This window comes from Lipomyces arxii (assembly GCF_038497795.1).
Source record: "Lipomyces arxii strain Phaff 12-163 unplaced genomic scaffold V1512scaffold_1, whole genome shotgun sequence".
Taxonomy (NCBI): domain Eukaryota; kingdom Fungi; phylum Ascomycota; class Lipomycetes; order Lipomycetales; family Lipomycetaceae; genus Lipomyces; species Lipomyces arxii.
In genome coordinates this window covers 281,930-294,070 of record NW_027117700.1, presented here as the reverse complement: position 1 = coordinate 294,070, position 12,141 = coordinate 281,930, and the positions used below count along the sequence as shown (strand labels likewise).

The 12,141-nt window shown below is 45.0% G+C and overlaps 4 protein-coding genes across 4 annotated transcripts; 2 read left to right on the top strand and 2 right to left on the bottom strand.

Annotated features, from left to right (window-relative positions):
- The first annotated feature begins 85 nt into the window (after positions 1–85).
- V1512DRAFT_255951 (uncharacterized protein) lies at positions 86–6,296 on the top strand. Its single transcript, XM_066914900.1, has 4 exons — positions 86–1,394; positions 1,442–2,218; positions 2,262–3,864; positions 3,910–6,296. Exons 1-4 carry the CDS (start codon positions 196–198, stop codon positions 5,941–5,943), a joined length of 5,613 nt encoding a protein of 1,870 aa, XP_066774032.1. The 5' UTR covers positions 86–195; the 3' UTR covers positions 5,944–6,296.
- Positions 5,857–8,035, bottom strand: V1512DRAFT_255950 (glycoside hydrolase). The gene is made up of 3 exons (XM_066914899.1): positions 7,830–8,035; positions 6,142–7,781; positions 5,857–6,093 (listed from the first exon to the last, which is right to left on the bottom strand). The coding sequence occupies exons 1-3, from the start codon at positions 7,913–7,915 to the stop codon at positions 6,068–6,070; spliced, it is 1,752 nt and encodes a 583-aa protein (XP_066774031.1). The 5' UTR covers positions 7,916–8,035; the 3' UTR covers positions 5,857–6,067.
- A 132-nt stretch (positions 8,036–8,167) lies between these two features.
- V1512DRAFT_255949 (uncharacterized protein) lies at positions 8,168–9,534 on the top strand. Its single transcript, XM_066914898.1, has one exon. It carries the CDS (start codon positions 8,190–8,192, stop codon positions 9,471–9,473), a length of 1,284 nt encoding a protein of 427 aa, XP_066774030.1. The 5' UTR covers positions 8,168–8,189; the 3' UTR covers positions 9,474–9,534.
- Positions 9,535–10,207: 673 nt separating this feature from the next.
- V1512DRAFT_255947 (ribonuclease T2-like protein) lies at positions 10,208–12,026 on the bottom strand. Its single transcript, XM_066914897.1, has one exon. It carries the CDS (start codon positions 11,862–11,864, stop codon positions 10,368–10,370), a length of 1,497 nt encoding a protein of 498 aa, XP_066774029.1. The 5' UTR covers positions 11,865–12,026; the 3' UTR covers positions 10,208–10,367.
- Positions 12,027–12,141: the final 115 nt, after the last annotated feature.

The window sequence follows — 12,141 nt, the reverse complement described above, 5'->3', positions numbered from 1 at the left end:
CGTTTGTCAGTGAGTTTCTCTAGTGAACTCAAAAATAGGCCATGGCGACTTGCGCCATTCAACTTTACATTTCACGCTAAGTCCCAGTGTAGTAAAGTAATTGAAATCGACTGATTCTTGCTCGAGAATCGAATTCATCAATTTCTTTCTGCAATTCCCCAATTCAAACAGTATACTGGCTCAGTTTGGAACCAAATGGAATGGGTCCCCTTTGCTCGTTCTGTGCCTGGTTTGGCAACCGCGTGCTTCACTCCAAACCCTACTGCTCCTACCTCGTCCTCATCGATCCCACTTCGATTAAGTGATCGAGTCTTTGTTTTCGAACAATCAACAAAATCAAACCCATTATGGTATCGAGGATACCTTCTTGCTTACCCTTCTTTGAATGCAAAGTCTTCGGAGCCTCGAGTCTATGCTGGCATCTTTCCAGCCTCAGCAGTTACATTGAAAGAAGCACCAGAGTTCAACAATGTCAGTTGTAAAACACCACCTGGTCTGCCGTCATCTCTTGATAGCCCGGTGCTTGAAGACAATTCACTGCCAATTCTGTCGGAAATTTCTGCTACTTTGCGAGAATGGTGTCCAAATCATATTCATACTTTTTTCAGATCCGAAGCAAAAAGCTATCACAAGCTTACGTCAATATCCCAATTAGTTGGCAACATCTCGGAGTTATACAAGCAGCTCGCGTCTGATATACTAACAGATGCCGAGAAAAATGATGCTGTTAAGACCGCTGTTTGGGGACTGATTCGAGGGAACAAGCTGCTGACTGGTGAAGTCATTGTACGTAACGAAGCAACTGGAAAAATTGAGACTGGTAGAGATACAGATCTGGTTTATTTTTTTCGTCAACAGCAGCTTATGGCTCTTTCCACTCATGGGTCAAATAAGCGAACTGGACATGTCAAGTCTCAATCTTCGGAAAATGCTGATTTGTTGCATCTCATGGTACGCATTGGTGAAATTAGTGGCAAGTGGGAAAAAGGAATGATGATAAAAATGTATCTATGCAATAAGGCCGGTCCTGTATCTGAGGCTATTTGCGCTACAGGAGAGAACGTTCATGACGAGCAGGCTTTGTTCATTGATCTCCCTACATCGGTTCAAAATGACGAACTATTTATCGTCGCAGAAATTTACGAAACAGTGTTTCTTACAACGCAAGTCACTTCTGCAATTGATCTAGACAACAGAATAGTAAGGAAGTCATACACAATCAAAGCTAGAAGAGGCGTGGCTTTGGGAATGGTTGATGTTGGCCGCGTGCTGAGAGAGAAGACAAACTTTGAAAGAGATTTGATCATTAGAGTACTATCATCTAGTGCAGATGAAGCTACAGGTGGATGGGGCACTCTCCGAAAAAGACTTTCCACTGGTCAATCAGATGGAATGTAAGTGTTAAGAGCGCTATTTCATAAGGACCTTTTAACGTTATTAGTGTACGTTCTCCAAAAATGGACCGAATTACAGTTGCCTTACGAGCCTTTGTATCCCCAAGTTCTCAGATTTTGAAAACGACACTGACTTCTTTGTTCGGCAATGTTACCAAATTTCCCAAGCCGTTGTTCACGACTCTGAGTACCGTGTCTCGCGATGAAATGTATCTTACAATCTCTAAAGTTAACTTTTTCAGTCCCTATAAGCCGGGATCTCTTTTTTACGTTTCAGTAACATCTAACTCGGAGCTAAATCTCTCAGATACAGAAAGCAAGGGTTCAACGGAATGGAATTCGTGCATCATTTCCAAAGGTGAACAGATTGGTGAAACGATTTCTCTTTCTCCGTTAGGACGAAACGCAGATGTTATATTATCAATATGCACGCCAAGCGGACAGTCTATTGGTAGTGCTATTTTTTCTCTTTGGAATGACGGTGTCATTGCAAACGACGATGTACGAATGTTGCCTGTTGTCAGCATAGATGGGACAACAATCGCTCAGATTGAACTGAAAAGCTGTCTGGTTTCCACGGAACTATCGGCGGACGCTACTTTAATTGGCATTATTAAATGGAGAAGAGCACGAAGTGGAAGCACAGATAAGCTTTTGCACGATTTAAGGCAAGTTACTTTTGCGGATGAAAATGAGGTTGTGAAGCTTTTAAAGGAGATACTAGACTCTGTTTTTGGTATCATTGCGTGGAAGCATGGAGATGCCGTTTTTGAAGACGCCGGATTTTCAGCACTCGCGCATGTTTTGACTATTTTATCAGAAAAGTATGCTGGCTGCGTTGCGTGACTGGTTATGCTAATAACTTAGGCCTAACGTTCGATTCATGTTGGATGAATACATGAATTATCATTTTAACTATCCTGCATCGCTAGCGCCGGTGCTTCATGCACTGCAGCGGCTGCTGGGCAATCATAGTGATCCGGTAAAAGGCCCAGTTGTGCGAGAGGTTCTACGAGTTGGCAAGTACGTTATTCGTTTTATTGTTACATCTTGGGAGAAGTCTCAAGCCAAAGACGTCATATCGATCGAGCACGGAACTTATCCGAAAATTCTTAGAGCAGTGTTTCACCAACTGGCTGAGATTGTGGGATATGACGCTACTGGCCTTGATTTAGAAACTATGTCTACTGCCATTGCAAACCAGACGCTAGCCCTCCAGCATTATTCCGGATATCTAGCCGAAGTTAAGTCTCTGTATACTGAAGAACAGATTCTGGACATGGCGACAGAGTTTATGGAAGCTAGCGCATTAGGTTGCAAGAATGACTCTAAATTATCAATGCATAGACTGGTTTTGGTGCAGTCGTATTCTAAAAGTTGGATGTTTACATCATCTAAAGAGCTGCGCAAACAACTTGCTTCCAAAACCATCTACTGGGTGCGACCATATCTGTGTCCAGCGACTGAGGCTGACCTTGATGGGTTTACCGCCTTCAATGCGTGGCGCGAAAAAATCAGATTATGTTCGTCAATTTTAGCCCAGCAATTTAAATTGCTTTGGCATGAACAGAAAACAGACCAGGAAACATGTGCACTCTATGTTCAATTGCTGCCGGACGTAGCCTCCACATTTATATCGTTGCAAAATGAGTCCAAGCGAGGATCTTTACATACCACCGGTAATTCAAAGTTTAAGAATGAGTATTCCACCTTGTTCCCAGAATCGTACCCGTTTCCACATGCAAAGCCGGTGGATACGAGTGTCAAAAAAATTCCGTTTGATGAACTGTCAATTGAATTGATGCTACTGGTCGCAGTTTTATCCGAGTTTGCGACCTATGACAATGGCTCGGTTACTAACAACGGAGAGTTATTGTCTGAAACCAAGGCTCTTACTTTTTTGGGCAACTTATTACAGGTCTGCAACGCTGCCTTATCGGGTGCTGCTATTCCAACTAGCTGGATTTCCGTTTATATGTTCTTACATCGCTCGGTCATGTCATGTCTTGAATTCATTTCTTTGATCTTACTCGAACAGTTTGTGCCTCCTGATGGCCAGGCTGATGACCAGCTTGTAGCAGTATGGTTCATGTACTTCGACACGCTATCCAAGCTTGCTGGCTCGCCGGCGCTTGAAATTGAAAATCTCACAACTCAAAAACGGCGAGCAGTGTGGACAATTGCAGGTGATATCCGGGAAAGCAGTGCATTGTTGTTGACAAAGCTCTGGAATAAGATTGGCACCAATCACGATGCCGAGTCCGTGGGCTTAAACACCGGCGGATTTCAGACTAGATTTGGAACTACAAAAACTTGCGGTGACAAGGCTTTTGTAGGTGGAATTGTGAGGTTGTGGGTTTCGCGTCACGAGGTACTACGAGCGCAGGCCGTGAACGTGCTACGCAGCATGATTGTGTCAGAGTGGACTGTAAAGCACCAGCTCTTTGATTTTCAAAGCGATATAATTGATGTATGTCTATGTCTTCGCTGTTACTGTTGATGCTAACGATAATAGGCGCTAGACGAGATTTTCAAAACAAAAGGAAGAGCAGATAGCTTTATGAAAAATGAGTTTATCAGTGCGCTCTACAAAAAATTCCCCTTAACTCAAGAGCCTCTTGGAGTCGCTGTACATACAATGCTATCTACCATTTCGCGCTTACTTGATCTACTGCTTGAGTTGCATACGCTCCCTGACAGCGACGCCTATAACGACGATCGAATTTTGTGCACGTTAAATTTGATGCAATTTTTGAAAGACCTGCACCGTGAAGATACTTTTATTAGTTACGTGCAACAGCTTGTGTATGTACAGCAGTATAGTGGGCATTACGCAGAAGCGGGCCTTACTTTAGGGTTGCATGCAAATATGTATGATTGGAGCAAAACCAAGCTCTTGCCTGCGTTAGCAGAGCCCGAGCTGCCAGCTCAGTCTGCATTTGAACGGCGTGAAGCTTTGACTCTAGAGATGATTAAGTTTTTCGAGTTGGGGCAATCTCCAGAACTAGTCTTGCAGCATTACAAAGAACTGGCAAGCAAGTATGAACAGGTGTCTTTTGATCTTGTGAAACTGTCAAAAACTTCCAATATGATTGCAAAGTTGTATCAGGACGAGTTGTCTGCATCTGCTGCTACAAAAGCACATCCACAATACTTCCAAGTCGTTTATCAAGGGCTTGGCTTTCACAAATCTTTGCGAGGAAAACAATTTATTGTGCAGGGTAGTCGATGGGAGAAGCTTGCCGAGTTCACTGACAGGCTGCAAAACATCTACCCTGACGCTAAAGTTGTAACGACAAAATCTCCTTTAGCCCAACCAACGCCAGAAGCCAACAGACACTTTTCTAGCGTTTCAGCAATGTCGCTTTCATCAGTCTCTTCTATCTTTGAGAACGAAGTGACGACAGAAGGGCAGTTTTTGCAAATCGTTGCGGTTACGCCCGAACCTTCATCAGAACTGGCGGCTACTACTGGGCTTTCGGCGAATATGCGTGATTTCTTTTTGCGCTGCGACATGCAACTATTCTCGGTTCTGCGTCCGGTAAGATCTGACGCGAGGTCGTCCAACGCAGCAGACGTGTGGATCGAGAAAACAATCTTCACAACCAAGGAGAAATTTCCAGCTATTTTGCGCCGGAGCGAAATTGTATCCTCCGAAACCATCCGTGTGTCGCCTGTGACAAACGCGGCACAGCTTGTGACTAGCAAGACCAGCGAGATCCTGCTGGCCGCGCGCAGATCGGCTGCTGCGCGAGATGAAGAGACGTATAGTGCTCAGCTGAGCATGCTTGTTTCTGGATCTGTCGACGCACCCGTCAATGGCGGCGTACAGCAGTATCGAAATTTGCTCGGCATCTATAGTGGAGATTTGGATCCGGAGATGGTGAAGCAGTGCGAGGCTTTGAGAGCAGCATTATTGGATTACGTCGTAGTGCTAAAGTACGCGATGCTGGTGCATTCACGAGTCGTATCAAACTCGCTTAGACCGTTGCACGACAGTTTATGCGCTTTGTTTGAGCGCAATTTTGAATCTGAACTCAAAATCATCGAGGACGAAGGACGATCGGTTGAGGGGACACAGCTCGTGCCTGGACTAGCACAGAAACGTCAAAGCGAAGAGTTCAAATCGAGCCTGACTTTGTCTCCGCAGCAGACCGCGACACCGTCAGTCGGTAGCAGCGAGAACTCGTCTATGCGAAGATCAAATACATTTACCAGCACCCACACCCGGACACAGTCTGCTACGGTAATCTCTACGCCGTCTATAGCCCATCCAAACAGTCCATACACGCACGCGCCTTCGCTTTCAGCACACCGACTTGATCACAAGCGGTCAATATCTAGTATATCCACCGCGGCTACGTTCACAATGTTTCGAAATAAGCCTGACTCACTGTCAATGAACACGATAACCCAACAGCAAAAAACAAACGGGTCGTCGATTTCGAGCAGGATGGGGAGCGTGACAAAACGGTTTGGAAAAATGAAGCTTGGCGGTGCGCTGTCAAGCAGCAAAACTAGCTTAGGCATTTTCAGAGAAGAGGACTGAGTGTGTAGTAACAAAAAACTCACGAAGTGTTTTAATGCAATGGTAATATGTGCTTGACTTTATATATTTACAAATTGCTTATTACCGTTGACCCGTGTATGCTTGAAACGCCGCAGAATAAAATTCACCTGATTCTAAATGGATGTGCTTCTGCATAGTTTGTTAGTACGTTATTTCGCTGCCTCAATCAAGACATACCTGTACTCAACACCCATTCGTCCAAACTGAGTCTATCCGGATCATCAAAAATTAAGTACAAATACTTCATCGTCTCTGCCATAAAATAACTTTGAGACGAATCAACCGGCCCGCCGCCGCCGTCAGGCAAACTGACATCTTGGATCTCACCAAAGCCGTAAGGGCCTTTGCAGAACTTCTGTAGACCTTCGAACGCGGACCACGCCCACTCCTGGTACTTGGGATTACCTGTTACTCTGTACGCGTAAAAATAACTTTCAATCACTTCTGGACGCAAAAAATACCGCGCGTCGGAAATCCAGAAACCGGACTTGCGTAGCTGGTCGCGCTCATGGGGACCGGGCACTCCGATCGACCAACGTACTTCTTCGTATCCTCCTTCAACTCCAGAGTCATCGACCTCCTTTGGTGGTGGCTCCCATACAAAAGACTCCGGACCTAGTCCAGTCGGATTTGCGTATGTTGCATGGCACGTTTCCAATAATTCAAGTCCAAACTCAATCAAATCAGGTCTGCTCAGATATTTTCCTCCAAGAATCAAGTTTCCGGCAAGATAGCACGTCAGGTGGCCCATCTCGTTCATATACGTGCCGTCATAATACTGTGCAACAAAAAGATATCCCGAATCTGTCCGCTGGCCTTCAAGAGAATAAGCATCCGGCTTGGTACCCCTGAACGCTAACCCGCTTAATGTTGAAGTCATGGCTTGATCCCACCGTCTTGCATAAACTGACGCGTGCTTGTCGTGAGGTGCCAAGATGGCAGCCTTGATGAGATATTCATAATATGAATCATGACCAGCTCCTAATGACACGGTCTTTCCAAGAGAGAACCCCGAGAAAGAGTCCATTGGAGAGTCAATGAGTCCATCAAAAGTCTCTTCATTACGATTCCATACTAGTGAAGACCACGCCCGAGTCGCATTGCTGGCATAGACAGAGTCCTGCGATAAATCACTCAGTACAAAATTTTCCAACCAGTTTGATCCTGCTCTTGCAGGCACCACTGTCGGAGAAATCTCTCGACTAAGATCGTCAACCTCATGGACACCGAGGTTGGATGTGAAGTTAACTCGAGGCCATGGTAGACCGGTAGGCGAATCGTACGCCGGGCCCAATTTTTCTGCCAAATCTTGAGCTTTTCGTAAAGCACCGTTTCTGTATCGACCTTGATTAGGTAGTGGGCCGACGAGTTTGCCCGAGTCAAGAATATCGACTAATGAAACAAGCGACCCAAGGTACCGGATCGTGGTCTCGAACGGATCGACCAAGGTGCTGTCATGTTTATTGAAGTTCAAGTTCGTAATAACGTAATCCAGTGCCAATGTCGATTCTTCTGTCAAATTCATGACCATCGCCGTAGTTAGAGAATCGACCAAAGTTGCTGCAAATCCATTGAGTGTAGTTTTGAATCCGCCAGATACTGGTAGCACCTCATCTTTTCCCCAAGCTACCTGTCTGTACTTCTTGAATGCCCATTGAAACTCTTGCCGTACTGCCTCTGCACGCTTGCTGTTCAAAGTATTATCATGATGTAGAAGTTTTGACGGCCTAGTTTGAAACTGGAACTGGATAGTAGACGAGTTTGAGGCAAAGCTGTTGTTTAAAGATCGAATTACAAAAAACACCACAACTGCAATGCTGCCTCTTCATCAGTACCTCATACACATCGCTGTAGCAAGATCTTACATAAGATATTTCCGTCGATACGATCCCCGGAATCGTGCCAGCCCAAAAAGTGGACGACGAGGTTTAAATGGAGCGTATTTGGCCATTCCGTTCGACTGCAAATGCCATAAAAAGTAGCCAAGTTGATTATAATCAAAAACAACTGACCAATTGATAAAGGTTGAGATCTTTTGGTCAAAATCTAGCGTTCAACTAAGTTTCTCGACGTTGAACAGGGGGGAAAAGCCGTTTGAATTTTGTAGCAGGACGTCAAAGGTGCACGCCGCACGTGTTCGTGCGGCTGCATGTAACGCCTATGATATCCAAGGGTTTCAATACGCGTCGTTTTGTACTGAAATGAGAAACTGACCACGTTCAGAGATGAAAAACAGAGAAAGGATTGAAAGTGAATTGGAATTTCATAGAAAACGGGTACGTGAGCTGGAAGATGAGCTAGAAGAAGAATATGCCAGGGACGTAGTGCAACTGTCGTCACTTGTGAATTCAGAATATGAACAGTATGGTCGTCAGATGCTTGTGTCAGAGATTGGGCTGCCTGGACAGCTCGCATTGAAGAACACAAAGGTTTTAGTTGTTGGGGCTGGTGGACTTGGTTGTCCCGCTCTTTTGTACTTGGCTGGTGCTGGAATTGGTGCGTTGGGTGTTGTGGATCATGACGTCGTTTCTGTGTCGAATCTTCATCGACAAATATTATACTCTCGTTCGTCTGTAGGACTACCGAAGGCTACAGAGGCAGTACGCATATTACGCAATGTGAATCCAAGAGTTCAATATAAAGCGTATAATACCCGTCTTGACCCACAGCAAGTCTTTGAAATCATGCGTGGCTATGATCTGGTTCTAGACTGCACTGATACTCCAATGAGTCGGTATCTGATTGGTGATGCGTCTAAAATTTTGCAGAAGCGGCTTGTGTCTGCTTCAGCTTTAAGGACAGAGGCACAATTGGTATCGCTGAATGTGGGTACAGACGGGCCTTGTTATCGCTGCTTAAATCCTAATCCTCCCGCGCATGTCGCAGCATGTTCAGACGCAGGAATTGTCGGCCCAGTTGTTGGTGTTGCGGGAATACTACAGGCCTTGGAAGCTATTAAAATCATTACAGGGCATTTGCCGGATCATCCCACCATGACGATATTCAGCGCATTTGGTCATAAGGCATGGCGAACAGTCAGAATCAGAGGCAGACAAAGTAACTGTGCTACATGTGGTGACTACCCTACTATCAATGAAAAGTCCATTGTATCAGGTCTATACAACTATGCTGAGTTTTGCGACGTGTCTGAAACTTATCCATCTATAAGTACAGAGCACACCATTTCAGCCAGGCACGTAGCAGAAATTCATGATTCTTCTCGTGTATTGCTCGATGTCCGTGATCCCACACAGTTTGGCATTGGTCATATTCACGGCGCAATCAATATCCCATTGTCTGACATTCTTGGAGGCCATGATGAGAAGTTGAACGACGTTGTTACAAACGCAGAAAACCGCCCTGTGTTTGTCATGTGTAGGCTTGGTAATGACTCGCGAACAGCTACAAAAGTACTTTTGGAAAAATACGGATATAAAAATGTGTATCATGTCATTGGGGGCGGATACTCATGGCCCCATGGAGAGGCGTCAGGATTCCCACGTTATTAATTGGACCTCGTGATAGTACTATGTATTTAAAATATCGTAACATGATTATCATGCGTAAGAATACTGAATACAATAAGACCTTTGCGGTGCAAGGCGAATCGGGCTGGTTAGAATTCAACTCTAGCGGCATCACATTTGAAATTTCATTTTAACCGGTAATTATTCGACGAGAAGTGTTGAAAAAGAAAGGATTTATTGATTTACGTCAAATGTTCGCAGTACGGTTACACCCAAACGTTCATTAGCCAACGGCCGTTCGTAGCATTTAGGAATATACTGCCCGATCTCAAGTCACTAACCAGACGTATCCAGTCAATGCAAAAGAAACGGGATTCACTCTTAGATTAGTCGATAGGACTCCGTCGTAAAGAAGAAAAATCAATCATGTGTAGTTGACCGGATCACTAGCTGAACTGGGCGACACCCAACTTGAACATCCGGAGCGGAAACGAGAGGTCTCACAGACCTCCAGAATATTGAGCGCCGGTACCAGTCAGTAAGTAAATCCACGTCTGATTGACTCCATAAATATCGAACGCAACAGCGTCAACCGAGACCAAATTAAAACCTGGACCAGCAATACTGTTGACCAAATCATTGAGGAGAAAAAAAATTTTGGGAGCAGAAACAGAACTTATATAAAAAACTGAGCCGCACGTACCCTAACCTCTTTTTTTTTTGGTTTACCCTTAGCTGCTTGCAGACGATATTTGATAATTCAAAGTGATAGGATGTGATGATTCAAAGGATTCAATTAAAAGTATATCACACGATCGTTGTTCTAAACAAACCAATATCCGACGTGCCATTTAAAACTAACTAAAGAACCCCAAATAGTGACAATTGAATTTCCAAGCATAGTCCATTATTCTAGATGTATAGTATTCGCATCATCTACAAAGCACGCCAATACAAGCGAACTTCAACAGGAAGCTCAAGCTTCTCAATAAACTTAAAATTCCACAGTCCTTCTTTCAACCAGCCACTAGCGGCCTGGTAAGCACCCCAGATTCCAATACCACTGTACAACAGCTCGCCTTCAGCGCCAACAGTGAACTGAGAGGGCTCGATTTCGCGTCCACAAACAAACTTGCCCTGGGCAGAGACACCACATGGGCCACGGCTACTGCGAAGTTCAACTCCACCAAACTCGGAAACATGGCCACGAATAGTAGCGCAAGTGCCTGAAGAGTACCACTCACCACCAGAGATAACACATCCCTGTGTACCGTCGTTGACTATAACATAGCCCTTGCCAGTGAAAGGCTCAGTAGAAGGATCAGATGGAAGTGGCACGTCGTGATGTCTGCGAGGAACTTTTGGGAAGTACTTGATACCAGTTTCGGGGCAGGAGTCTTTGATTCCATCGGGATCAGCAAAAACGTACTCACCGTCTTGAGCACGTCCCTGCACATTAAAGTGATACCAGATCTCAGACAAAACACCAGAGTGATTGCAGCCAATTGTGACATTGTGGCCATCAGTAATGGCATCAGAAATAGCGCTAAGAATATCAGTCTTGTTATACTGCACGTCCCAAGCAGGGGTGATTCCAGCTGAAGCCAAGGCAGAGAATGTGTCGAGAGTTGAGTGAAGATCAACAGCCTGAGAAAAGTACTCAACAATTGGCGAAATCGCACTGTCATCCGATCCGTAACACTTGGGGTGAAGCGTAGAAATGCAAGTTCCATGCTTGTTCCACTCATGTGTCCAAAGTCCATCATTATGTCCACTGTTAGACAACCATGAATCACGCATAGCGGTCAGTAGCTCAGTCGTACCAGCAGTCTGAAAAACGGTCTCAATACTATCAACAACACGTGTGTGGTCGCAAAACTGCTCAAACGATCCATCGCAGTTATCGGGCCACAGCCCGTGAAGGGTCCACTTGTCATTGGGTCCAACGGCAGGGGCGAAGTCCCAAAACTGGGCAAGAAGAAGCTGACCACCAGGACTGTTGACACAGCAAGTATCAATGTCATCAAGATTAGCCGATGGAAAGTGGCACGATAGAGGTGACTTGGCGATGGGACACGAATGAGCAGTTGAAACGCGTACGGGATGGCGAATGGTATTTTGAGGACGGGATGTTTGCTTTCTCTGACCGATAGGACCAAAAATAGATCTGATGATAGACGAGGACCCCCCCAAAACAGGTTTATTAAACGTGACAGTGAATCCGATATAGACAATAGCGATCGAGAGAATCAAAATGGTCATGACGATGTATTTGGCGATCTTGCGGTTGCGCTGGCGGCGCTCATCCAAGAACAGTGGGACTCCATGGCGCGTATATCTATCGGGATAGTATCCGCTTTGAAGTGTTGGAACTTCGACTTCAGCGATGTTGTAGTTTTGCTTTTCGTCACGATATTGCTGAGTAGAGGACATTGTGAGGAGAAGAGGCGAGTTTGATCAAGACAAAAAGCTTTTAAACAGCGCACCTCGTGCCTATTTATCTCTCGCACTTTCTAAAAATTGTAAACAATGAATTTTCAAACGCGCCAGAGAAGTAAAACTAGGAATGAAAATGACGACAATGGTAAATAGACCTTGTCGGCGAAGGCCGCCGCTTGGTGGGACAAACGATCAGGTGAAAGTATATTTCGGGTTAGGGTACACACCAGTAAGCGGAAAAATCCGTTGATCGTTTGTTTACAATTTTTGA

Excerpts from the sequence above, each read along its gene's own strand:
- V1512DRAFT_255951 (XM_066914900.1), top strand. The coding sequence starts at position 196 with ATGGAATGGGTCCCCTTTGCTCGTTCTGTGCCTGGTTTGGCAACCGCG. Across the intron at positions 2,219-2,261 it reads TTGACTATTTTATCAGAAAA|GCCTAACGTTCGATTCATGT; the intron begins GTATGCTGGCTG and ends CTAATAACTTAG. Across the intron at positions 3,865-3,909 it reads TTCAAAGCGATATAATTGAT|GCGCTAGACGAGATTTTCAA; the intron begins GTATGTCTATGT and ends TAACGATAATAG.
- V1512DRAFT_255950 (XM_066914899.1), bottom strand. The coding sequence starts at position 7,915 with ATGGCCAAATACGCTCCATTTAAACCTCGTCGTCCACTTTTTGGGCTG. Across the intron at positions 7,782-7,829 it reads TATCGACGGAAATATCTTAT|CATTGCAGTTGTGGTGTTTT; the intron begins GTAAGATCTTGC and ends ATGAAGAGGCAG. Across the intron at positions 6,094-6,141 it reads CGAATGGGTGTTGAGTACAG|AAGCACATCCATTTAGAATC; the intron begins GTATGTCTTGAT and ends CAAACTATGCAG.
- V1512DRAFT_255949 (XM_066914898.1), top strand. The coding sequence starts at position 8,190 with ATGAAAAACAGAGAAAGGATTGAAAGTGAATTGGAATTTCATAGAAAA.
- V1512DRAFT_255947 (XM_066914897.1), bottom strand. The coding sequence starts at position 11,864 with ATGTCCTCTACTCAGCAATATCGTGACGAAAAGCAAAACTACAACATC.